This window comes from Balaenoptera borealis, assembly GCF_965194805.1.
Source record: "Balaenoptera borealis genome assembly, chromosome: 20".
Lineage (NCBI taxonomy): Eukaryota > Metazoa > Chordata > Mammalia > Artiodactyla > Balaenopteridae > Balaenoptera > Balaenoptera borealis.
In genome coordinates this window covers 13,528,355-13,540,402 of record NC_138879.1, presented here as the reverse complement: position 1 = coordinate 13,540,402, position 12,048 = coordinate 13,528,355, and the positions used below count along the sequence as shown (strand labels likewise).

Sequence of the window (12,048 nt, the reverse complement as noted above, 5' to 3'; positions counted from 1 at the left end):
GAAAAAAACAGAATAAAGAGATTTTGTAGGTAGCAGAGAAGATTTGAGAGCTGGTTACTTTCTTGACTATCACCTGCAATGGGGGGCATTTCATGCAGTACCAGCATTGCCCCTAGATCCCAAACTCCTCTCAATAAATAAAGTCATTAGGAGGAGATGGAGTGGAAGCAGACACACCTCCAAGCTGAACTACTCATCCGCTCAGGGGTGGAAAGATCTCAGCCTTTTCTAGAAAAACTCCAGTTAACCAGTTTCACTCATTTGCCTCTCCCCTCGTCCACATAGCATTGTGTGCTGCTTCTCCACGTTATTTACACGGTCTGCCTACCCACATGGCATCCATCCTTCAAGACCTTGCTCAAATGCTATCTCCTCCAAAGCCAACGAACTGCACGGCTCGGTTGATCACTGGGGTGGAGGCTGATCTCTTTGGCAGCCAGCGTCCCTAGAATACATTTTGTAAACTCGGAGCTATACTTTGATCTTGCCTTGGATTGTACTTGGCTCTTGCCTTAACACTTGCTCCAGACAACAAATGAAGACAAGTCCCCATCTTTTTCTCTCCCAAAGCACCTCGCCCCTTCCCCAAAGTAGTGGCTCAGTAACATGTCTGACAGATTAAGTGCACTGTATTTAAACATAAACACGGTTTGGGTCTCAGGTGTCATGTGTGTTGCCACACCAAACCACACTGGTAAGTTTCAAATTGCCTTGATTGGCTTCACGCTTCCACGATGTCCCTGGACAAGCGCTAAGCAATTGTGAAATCACCGAAGATAGGGAGGCAGAGCGGGAATAAAGGAAAGCCGGGGCCTGAATAATCCTCACTGAGTCATCGTTTCCTGAAAGATCGAGCTTGAGGCTTGGAGTGGGGGGAGGGGTGGGGAGGGAGGGGTTCGGGAGAAAGGAACCTGAGCAGCGCGTGGAGGACGAGCCCAGGACAAGCCCCCTCCCCTCGCCCTGCAGCTGCGGGACCCGGGAACCCGGACCAGGCCCGCACCCACGTGCTGGAGCTCCCCCCTGTGGCCGCGCCGCAGCCCCCGCCGTTCCCCGCTCGCCCGCAGAGAGCTCTCCCCGCGGCTCAAGAAACAAGACACGCAGAAAGTTTCCGACCCAGGCGGTTAGAGAAAGGTCGAAGCCAGGTCCGGGGGCCTCGAAGCGCGGGCGTGGCGGAGCGGCGCCCAGTCTGGCGGCGATGCAAGGGGTCCGAGCCCAAACGGACCCCCCGAGGGTTCCGAGGTGCCCCGGAGCGGGGCTCGGGCCCTCCAAATCCCGAGGGCGAAAGGCTTCTCCCTTACCCCAACCTTCCAGCGAAGGGCGGGAGGGGAACCTGGGCCCACGCCAGGTCGGGATGCCCCCCCAGCTACCAGGGCATGCTTGGGGCTCTTGGGTTTGCTTTATTCATTTTCTTAATTGGAGGGAGGGGGCGACCAAATCCCTTTGGCGCATTCTGATCCCCAGCAATCTGGATTCTGGGTGCCCCCCCACAAAACCCACCTGCAGTCCACCGCCCCACCCAACGCCGCCCTCCTTGCTGGGGTGACAAGTGGAAGCAGCAATTCCACTTCCTCCTCCCCCTCCAGCCTCCCGGTTTGGGAGGCAGTTTTCCACCAGGGTTTCCCCGCCGCCCGCGAGGCGGAGGCGGGAGGCGCGGCGCCCCGGAGCCGGGGACTGGGAGTGGGCGAGGCCGGGCCCGGCGCGGCGCTTACCTCGGCTACGGTGAGCGGCATGCAGATCCGGTACTCCTTCAGCAGCATGGTCCTGCCGGCCGCGGACCCCCGAGGCGGGAAGAGGGGGGCTCCCCCAGACCAACAAGGCTGCCGCCCAGGAGCAGGGCAACGCGCCCGGAGCCCCGTGCTCGGAGCCGGGCGGCGAAGCAGCCCCGGCGGTGCGCTCAGGTCCTGGCTTCCTCCTCTCCGCCCGAGAGCATGTCAAGGCTTGGGTCCTGGTGTTCGCGGCTCCCCCGCCTCCTTCCTCGCCGAGGTCGATCCGCCTGGAACGCGGTGTTGCAAAGTCAGGCAGGGAGGGAGGGAGAACCGCTGGAAACCGCTCTGATCGGCAGCCCGGGGCAGTAGTAGCGGGCGCCAGATCAGGACATGCCCGGCAGCGGGCGAGGGAAGAAAAAAAAGAGAGATTTCCAAAAATTAAAACGAATGCACAAAAGTCACCCGCTCGATTCGCCTCTGAAACCAGATCTGAACCTGGCGACCCCCCTTTTCCGGCCGGGCTGCCCAAGGCTAATGTCACCAGGCACACATTGCAGACGGAGCCAGAGATGCTGACTTTCCAGACAAAGGCTCGATCGGCTGTGCTCCCCGGGCGGTAAACAAGATTTCCTGCTCTTTTTAGGGCCGGTCCCCGAGGCGCTTCAGGGCTCGCTGGGGGAGAAAAGGGAAGCCGCCGCCGCCGCTCAGCTCTGCCGGTCTGGGGCTCCGGGTTCCTCCGACCTCGGCTCGCGGCTGCGAGGGGCGGGCGGGAGGAAGCTGGCGCCTTCCGTGCGCGTCCCCTCCCCCGAGTCCGGATCCCCGAGCGCCGTGCGTGCCCGAGAGTTTGCAGCCACCTCGCCGTGGCCGGAGAGTCGGCGCCGAGCTGCAGTGTGCCTCGGGCCGGGGAGGTGGGTGCGGGAGGAGCGAGCGCGAGCGAAGCTGACATCAGCAGCGGCCTCCGCGGGGAGGGTAGCCCCATCCGGCCAATGGGGAAATGGCAAAGAATGTGGAGGATTTAAACAAAACAGCATGTCTCTCCCGGGCTGCTGCCAGACGGCAGGGCTGCCGCGGAGAGCCGAGGCCGGCGGGCGATGGGGAGGATCGGAAAAGGGGGCTCCCTTCGGCTCCTTTACCCTTTGAACCTGTTCTCAAATGTACCCCGGGTGCCACAGTGCTCTGTCCAGCCACTCTGGGTAGCTTCTGGGTCCAAGGTACAGAAGTGCCCCTTGACCTTTAGAGAAGGTTTTTACAAATGCCCAGCGAGAGCGTTTTCACTTTGGTCCAGTAAGCAAGTCCAGCGCTGGAGAGGCGATGGGATTTGGGAGCAGGAAAGCAAACCCTTGCCTGGTTTCCTAACTGGTTTCAGAGCAGGAATCCAGAAGCTGGAAAGTGCAACAATGTGAATGAAAATGAAATCCAAACAGAAAGACACACAAACCAGGGGGAACTTGAACCAGGCATAGCCTTTTACCTCTCCTGGCCCTGCTCTGCAGTCTGACTGCAGGCTTCGCAGAGCAGCAAGAATAGGTTTTCCTGTCAGCACTCCCAAGTTCAAAAAGTCACAGTGAAATGTCAGTGAAAATGCCTGGAGTGTTGGTATTTCATCCATATTAAACAGATCCCTCATTTTAACCACAAGAGGCACATTTTTCAGTTACTCAGGAAGCTGCATGTAACTGCTGAAGTCTGTTTTTCATTTGTCTGGTATTTTTAAGCTTGTTTTTCTGAAAAGTTGCTGGATGAAAAATGCATCAGTTGCCTCTTTGCAGAATAACCTGCAAGCATCATCTTTCCTCAGAAAAAATATTCGTGCTCTAAGATCCTGCAGCTCCTCACAGGGCTTTGGATGGCGATACTGATGGCCTCAATCTTATAGTATTTAAAATTATGAGTAATAAGTAATTAACCAATATAACTATGGTGGGCTGTGGCTAAAATCATCCAGATGGCTGGAGAGAATTTACAACTGTGTGAACATGATACAAAGGCTGATAGAAAAATTACACCCTCTATCCAGCTTATATTCTAGGGAAAAACTATTTTCTAGATAAATGCTTCCCAGAGTTGGCTCAGAAAGATTCACAGCAACTAATTAAAGCTAAACCAAATTCCTCGAGGTGGAAAATCTAAATCTGACACTGTACTGCTGAATAATAACACATGAAAGCCTGTGATACGCAGAGGAAGCTCAAGCTGTTTTTCTTTTTCCTGCTTCTTACTAAAACACGCGTAGTGGCTTCACTTCTGGCACTTAAAACTCTTCCCAGAGGCAGCTAGGGGATGTATTGCCTAGCCACACATGCATATGCACACAGGACATCAGGGAATGTGGACAAATTCCTGGCTTTCCTAGATGTTTCCTGACGCTGATTCTGTAATGAAGTATTTTACTGATGAATATTACGGTTGAGGAACTACTTCTCCGAATCTCGCAAACTGCAAATTACCATATATATGCTTCTGTCCTTTCCCCTCTGCTAAGCTGACTTCTTCCCTGAACTTTTCCTTTTCAGTCAGTCCGCACGCCTGGTCATGTTACCCTTGTTCAGGCACAGCTCTAATCCTTCTGCCTTCAAAACCTCTTAGTGATTCTCTATGGTCTAACTGAGCAAGTTAAAATTCCCTGGCGGGAAGATCAAGGCTCTGAATCTACCTTTCCCGCAGAGCCCCATCACCCTTCCCCAGCCCTACTCCAGCCAAATGAAAAAATTGTTGTCTAGAGAAGGGCTCCACTTACTTCAATCCTTCTGCTCTTGCCACTGCCTTCACAGAGAATCCTCTCCCACTCCCTCCCTCAGGACACAATTAAGCAGCAGGGCACTGACAATCTGTGTTGTTGGAAAGTGATTCTGATGGTAGTGTGTTGGATGGGTTCGGACAGAAGGATACCAGAGGCCAGAGGTTTATATTACTGTAATTCTAAAGGAGACAAATGGGGAGGGTCTGAATTAGACAGCGAATGAAGAAAAGACGATGAATTTAAAAGATTTGGATAGGACTTGGGAACCGATGGGTTTTCTCTACAACAGTGCTTGGGGGAGGGGAGGGCAAAGGGAGAGCCTATCCATTCATAACTCATTCACACAAGGGAGGAGGGCGCCATCTACTGGTCAGACACCTTGCTTTAAAATGTTTTAAGTCACCTCGTCAGCAAGAGTCTGGTGAGAACTGTATCTTTGTTTCTTTTCAACAATGGAGTTCGCAATATCCATTTCCAAAGAGCCTTGAAAGTGTTGCTATCATCACTATGGATGGTAGCGATGTTCCATTAACAACGTACACTCTACAGTTACGGGTCATCACATATTAAAAAGTGTGTATGGGGAGCAAAGGGCAAAAAGAGGAACCAAGAGTAAAGTTACCAGTGAGGAATGATGCGACCAAAAGGAAAAGAATATTAGCCTACTCATGTCTATGACAGCATATATTCTCAGATGGGTGACACCTTCTGAAGGCAGGGGTTCTCAACGCGAGATGGGGGAGGTGTGCAGCTGTTCAACCCAGTGTCTTCGCCCGAATTCTGTTGACTCACCCCTCCCCCACATTGAAACCTCTTCTCAGTTTGTGTGAAAAAAAAAACTGTAGGGTTCTGTCTGTAACTAGGATCTGAAAGAAGACTGTATCAACAGACTTCGCGACTCTTCGTGTTTTATTCCAAGAATATCCCTGGTACTTGTAAAGTAAACTGGGGCTTCCCTGGTGGTGCAGTGGTCGAGAATCTGCCTGTCAATGCAGGGGACACGGGTTCGAGCCTTGGTCTGGGAAGATCCCACATGCCACGGAGCAACTAGGCCCGTGAGCCACAACTACTGAGCCTGTGCGTCTGGAGCCTGTGCTCCGCTACAAGAGAGGCCGCGATAGTGAGAGGCCCGCGCACCGCGACGAAGAGTGGCCCCCGCTTGCCGCAACTAGAGAAAGCCCTGGCACAGAAACGAAGACCCAACACAGCAAAAAATAAATAAATCAATAAATAAATTTTTTTAAAAAATAAAAAAAATAAAGTAAGCTATCGTGGTTCTTTCCATCTTCCTATTTCCTCCTCACTAGATCTAAAGTCTGTGGGTTCATCAAGGCCCAATGAGAATCCTATCTCCTACACGGAGCCATTCTAGATAACTCTTTACCTTTCTAGACAACCCAGAACACTGATCTGGACTATTCATTTTGGTTCTGGTTTGTATGCCAGTGTGGCCTTTATATATATAATGTCATATCCTTTACTTGAAGTGTTTCACTTGTTCTCCAATTCCCCAACATGGTGGTAAGCTTCCTGAGGAGATGGACCATGTCCTATTGTGTCATCTGGAAAGTGTAGCCTAGTTTGAGGGATATTGTGGGTACCCAATAAAGGTCTATTAGATGTATGCATATGAGTTCAGGATTCTCGACCTTGGCACTATTGACATTTGATAACAGATAATTCTTTGCTGGGGGAATCACTGTAGGATTCAGCAGCATCCCTGGTCTCTACACACTGAGTATCAGTAGCCATCCCACCCGCCCACCCACGTACATTGCCAAATATGGGGATGGGTGTGGAGGGGGGAACTGCTGCAGCGGAGAATCACTGCATTATGTAACATTCAATAATCTTACCTAAATGTGTAGCTACTCCAAAGAAGCTTTGAAGAGACTGACCTTCAACTTGTTTTAGAGCTAAGGAGAGAAGGAACAGAACAAAACTGTTACATCACAGTTCTATAAAGATGTCCCCTTCTCATTCCCATGCTCTGCTTTCTATTAGCCAAGTAGCCCTTGATAAAGGGCTTAACTTTAACCTTGATCATTTGGTTAAGGTAATGTCTACCAAGTTTTTCTATTGTAAAGTGACTAGTTTTCCCTTTCCATACTCTATTCTTTGGAAGGCAGTCTTGAAGTGCAGCCTACACTCAAGGAAGCAGAGCTAAGCCCCAGCCCCTCAAGGGGAGGGTATCTACACACACAATATGGTATCCTGCAAGATGTGTCTTTTCTCCCTCATTTGTGTGTTCATTCAATTATTTATTTATATCAGTGTGGACTCAGGCATATTTCTTCTCTACTTTGAGTTATAATTCAATACGACGTTATTTTTGTTGTTCACATTGGTCCAGCTTTGGCCATTGGTAGCTCTTCCAGGTCGGTTCCTGTGTCCTTTTGACATGCCCCTCCCCCTCTTTAAGGGCGATTTTTGAAAATCAAAGTTACACTTTGCAATTAATTTTTGTTTTATTAAACATTATTTAATTCCAGAGAAGTCTATGTCTATATATTCCTCTGTGTGTGTGTGTGTGTGTTTTAAACACTTGTATGTCTAACCTTGTTAGGTCCTATGCAAATGTTAAATTCATTCTTAATAAAACTACACAAAGCAAGTCCAGAAGCAATTCTTATGTGTAGACCCACTTATCAGGTCTCTATTAAATATGGAGAATGCCTTTGATGTGGAATTGCTTATAGTTGTGCAGTAAATGCTCATAAAATAAAGATTAATTGACAATGATGTGGTACAAATTGCTTCACATGGGAAAAATACCTGGAGGATCCGTGGCCAAACGTATGGCTTTGTCTTCTTTTTTTTTAAATAAATAAGCTAGTAATAAATTTTATGAAGCTTTCACTTTTTATTGCATTACCTGTTTTTACAGAAGTTGGCAAAACATTGGAATATTTTGAGATGAATTATGAGAGGATCTGTAACCTATACTCACTGGAGAGAAATTTTAGTGATGAAAGAAGACGTTGTCCTTGACCCTGAGTATCCTTTAAGAGGAAGTAACTGTGCAACCATAACTTACGGTAACTCTTTAATGCCAAAGTATATTTGACCTAGTATCATCAAATGACGTCAACACAGATCCAGAAATAGTATTTCTTAGCTATGTAGTGCCATAGAGACGTCATGGAATTTGACTTTTTGTGGAACATTTTAAATGTCCCCAGAGAGAAGAAGGAATTATGTTTGCTATTAAGAGTATGTGACCGTTTATATCAAAACCCCAGTTTAGAAATTGCGTAGGTGACTACAGTGCAGCTGAATAATGGCCCCCAAAGACATCAGGTCCTAAGCCCCGGAAACTGAAAATGTTACCGTATTGGAAAAAGGGTCTTGGCGGATGTGGTTAAGTTAAAGACTTTGAGATGAGACTATCGTGGATTATCTGGGTGTCCCTAAATATAGTCATAAGTATCTGTGTAAGAGAAAGGCAGGTGGACATCTGACACACACATACACACAGAAGAGGAGAAGGCACTGTGACCATGAAAGCAGAGATTGGAGTGATGAGACCACAAGCCAAGGGATGCCCACAGCCACCAGAAGCTGGAAGAGGCAAGGAACAGATTGTCCCCTAGAGCCTCCAGAGAGAACATGGCCCTGCCATACCTTGATTTCAGCCCACTGACACTGACTTCAGACTTTGGATTCCAGACTGTGAGAGCATCATTTGTTTTTGTTTCAAGCCACCAAATTCATGGTTATTTGTTACAGCAGCAAGAGTAAATGGATACAATGACTTAGGTATGCCTTTACTCACCTGACATTTACCCAAAAGATAAAATACAGCATATTTTTCTTTACAAAATGATTCATAACAGACTTGAAAATATCAAGTTCTCCCATTGCCTTTAAAATAAGCAATTTATAAAAACAAATATTTTGGAAATTCCCTGGTGGTCCAGTGGTTAGGACTCGGCGCTTTCACTGCCCGGGTTCAATCCCTGGTCGGGGAACTAAGATCCTGCAAGCGGCGTGGCCAAAAAATATATATAAGTAAATAAATAAAAACAAATATTTTACAAACAAATATTTTACACACATTTCAGGAAGTTTTCTGTCATGTAAGCCCTGCGACTTTCAATACCATCAATATGTTAATGCCTCCTAACTTCAAATCTCTAGTCCAAATGACTCCCTTTAATTTGACATTTGTATATCCACTTGCCTTCTCAGCATTGTCACTTGGATACCCAATAGGCACCTCAAATTAACATATCCCAAACTGACTCCTGCCCTTTTCCCTCTGACTTGCTTGTCCCTAGTCTGCTCCATCTTGGCAAATGGCAACTCCATCTTTTCAGAGATTGAGCTCAAAAATCTTGCAGACATGTTTGACCCCTTTCCTCTCATAACCAACCACAAGTCCTATCTTGACTCTATTTTCAGATTATATCCAGGATCTAGCCACTTCTTACCACTTCTACTGCCTGCACCCTCGTCCAAGACACCATCATTTTCCTCCTGCATTATTGCAAAAACTTTCTAACTAGTCTCCCAGCTTCTGCCCAGCAGGAAACAGCTTCTGTCTCTTAGGAAATAGCCAGAGCGATTCTTTTACTATGCAAATCAGCTCCCGCCACTCCTTTGCCCCAAACTCCCATTGGCTCTCCATCTCACTCAGATTAAAAACCAAGTCCTTCTAATGGTCAAATTGCCTTAAATCTCATCTCCTACAACTCTCGCCCTTACTCATTCTGGTTTTCAAACAAGCCAGGCATGGTCTGATTGCTCTCAGCTCAGTGCTCTTGCTCCGGCCTCTGCCTGGAATCTTCATCCCCCAGCGACCTGCAAGACTCCCTTACTTCAGGTCTTGGCTCACTGGCGATGCCCTCTTCGACCACCTCCCAAGCACTATCACCCCTGGCACATATTTACATGTTGATTTTCTGTCTTCCTCCCCATTAGAATGTTCACTTCACAAAGGCAGGAACTTTGGGTCAGATATGTGCACAGCCAATAAGCTGAAAGTGCCAGAAATGCCAAATACGAAAAAATATATATACCAATGTAGTAATTAATATATAGGCACACTATTTTCAATAATTAGTATCATAATATATATTACCATGGTTCTTTCTGAATAAACTTTTTCCAATCAGTATTTCTCCCTTCATTTTAGATTCCTTATTCTTTTTATTTTTTTTTTGGCCATGCTGCGTGGCATGCGGGTTCCCTAACCAGGGATGGAATCTGTGGCCCCTGCAGTGGAAGCTTGGAGTCCTAACCACTGGGCCGCCAGGGAATTCCTAGATTCCTTATTCTTCCACTGCCAAATTTTCTCTTCTGAAACCAATTTCTTTCTTACAAAGCCACAAATTTAATCTCAGACTCACTCAAATAATAAATTTATAAAGAGTCTGTCTATAATACAGTACTTCTACCTATTTTCTCTGCCCATTGCTCAGACTTTTACTGGTTTCCTTCTTTATTTACTTCACTTTAACTTTTTGTTTCCTTTGCAAGCTTTTCCTCAGATTTCAATTGGCTTTCATTATTGTTACCTCCAAGCCTAGCGAGGAAGGGCTTCAGTTTGGTGTGGAGCCAACTGACTTTTCTCCACCTATTTGCCTTCTTTACACTCTTTTTTTTTTTTAAACAACAGCTCCTGTTTATTTTTTTTATTTTTTTTATTTTTATTTATTTATTTAATTTATGGCTGTGTTGGGTCTTCGTTTCTGTGCGAGGGCTTTCTCTAGTTGTGGCAAGCGGGGGCCACTCTTCATCGCGGTGCGCGGGCCTCTCACTATCGCGGCCTCTCTTGTTGTGGAGCACAGGCTCCAGACGCACAGGCTCAGTAGTTGTGGCACACGGGCTTAGTTGCTCCGTGGCATGTGGGATCTTCCCAGACCAGGGCTCGAACCCGTGTCCCCTACATTGGCAGGCAGATTCTCAACCACTGCGCCACCAGGGAAGCCCTGCCTTCTTTACACTCTTATTTTTTGAGTTCCGTAAACTATAAATCTGTTTAATCCACCACACCTTTGTTACTTTTTGTTTTTTCAAACTTTTCACACAAAGTGTAGAACCCCAAATCCTTTTGTCTACTCTAGTCAAACCAACTGCCCACCAAATGTAGAGCCAGAAAACATCTTACCCTAGTGTGTCTCAATGAGCTGTTAGAGTGTGCTTTTGAAATTTGTAAGGGAATTTGGGGCTGTCACGGTCACAGTGGATGAGGAAGGTATCAACATGTAATTGGGATGCTGAACAACTGCAATGCAACAAACCTACACAATAAAATATCGTCTCACATTCCATCAGACTTTTCAATGTCCTGCCAGACACCTCCTTATGTGTCTGAGGCCTAACTCCATTATACCTATGCCAAGCTTTTTTTTTTTTTGAAGTTTTAATACGCACTAAATTTTCTAAGACTTCTTCTATGTGAAAAACAATGGAAGATTATACTTCGATATACAGAACTTTACCAAGAAGTTGTACACCATATTGGAAAAATCATGCCACCCTTATGCTTGAAAAACCAAAAGAACACACCTGTGGCAGCTGTAACGTTTGCATTTATAGTTATTGTATTGTATATGTGTACAAGCAAATGGCTACTTCTTTGTATTTCTACTGTAGACATGTTTCAGCCTTTATATTTTGAAATATATTATTATTTTGCTATTTTGCAATGTTTCTCCTTTACAGGTAGGATGTTTTCTTGTTTAGTGTTTGTTTTTTAGTTATGTGTGTAGATGGGTTATATTATCCATGATTTTTATTCCAGAATAGTTTTGTTTGTTTTTTCTTTTAAATTTTTTTGTCCAAGCCATGTAGCATGTGGAATATTAGTTCCCTGACCAGGGATCGAACCCACACCCCCTGCATGGGAAGCACAGAGTCTTAACCACTGGACCACCAGGGAAGTCCCCAGAACAGTTTTTTTTTAAAAAAAGGTCTATTCAGCATATATAAAGGGAGGTTGGTGCTGATTAAACTGAGAATCACTAACATAACAGTAGACCTCTCCATGATTTCCCGTTTGCTTCCCAGGCTACTGTTGACACTTAGACCACACCACACACAGCCTCATTCTCACTTTCAAGGATCTTAAGCTTTTTTTTAAAAAAAGGGACCCAGATGGTGTGGATGATAATAAAGAAAACTTGTATGGTCCTTAATTGGAAAATCGGCTCGGATATACGTGATCTCTTTTGACGCTCACAAGAGGGAAAGGGAAAGCAAATAAAACGTCTTTCTAAAGATTCTTCTTACCAACATAATATTTACCTAGTATACTACTGAGCCACTGCCATACCTTCTCTTATTAACTTTAAGAGATCCCACAGATTAAACCACCAAGATTCTCAACCAGATGAAGCCTGAGAACTCTTTTCTTCGGTGTTTATTTCAGCCTGCTCCTATAGACAGGAGAAAACCGAGATCCAAGAAAAGTTAAGCGACTTGCCCACGGCTCTGAGAAAGCATAATATTTCAAAGCAGAGGTGTAAGAATATGTATCATAGCCTATTCGATTACACTAGCTTTTCTCACCGCAAACTGTAGATGAGAAGTCTGTCATCAAAGACAGAACCGGACGTAGGGTGCACTAGCGAGCCCCGCGCCCCAGCTCCGCCCCCA

General features: G+C 46.4%; 1 protein-coding gene across 10 annotated transcripts in view; it reads right to left on the bottom strand.

Moving 5' to 3' along the window:
- The window catches only part of PITPNC1 (phosphatidylinositol transfer protein cytoplasmic 1), a 266,448-nt gene extending 256,065 nt beyond the window's left edge, over positions 1-10,383 (bottom strand). For 3 of the 10 annotated variants that reach the window (XM_082373727.1, XM_082373728.1, XM_082373726.1), the window contains exon 1: positions 1,710-4,613. In XM_082373727.1, the coding sequence (XP_082229853.1) occupies positions 1,710-2,685 (976 nt within the window). In that variant the 5' untranslated portion in view covers positions 2,686-4,613. Of the gene's footprint in view, positions 1-1,709; positions 6,168-6,302 lie in introns of those variants that run through there. The other 7 variants (XM_082373722.1, XM_082373730.1, XM_082373721.1 and 4 more) reach the window with 6 other exon arrangements.
- Positions 10,384-12,048: the final 1,665 nt, after the last annotated feature.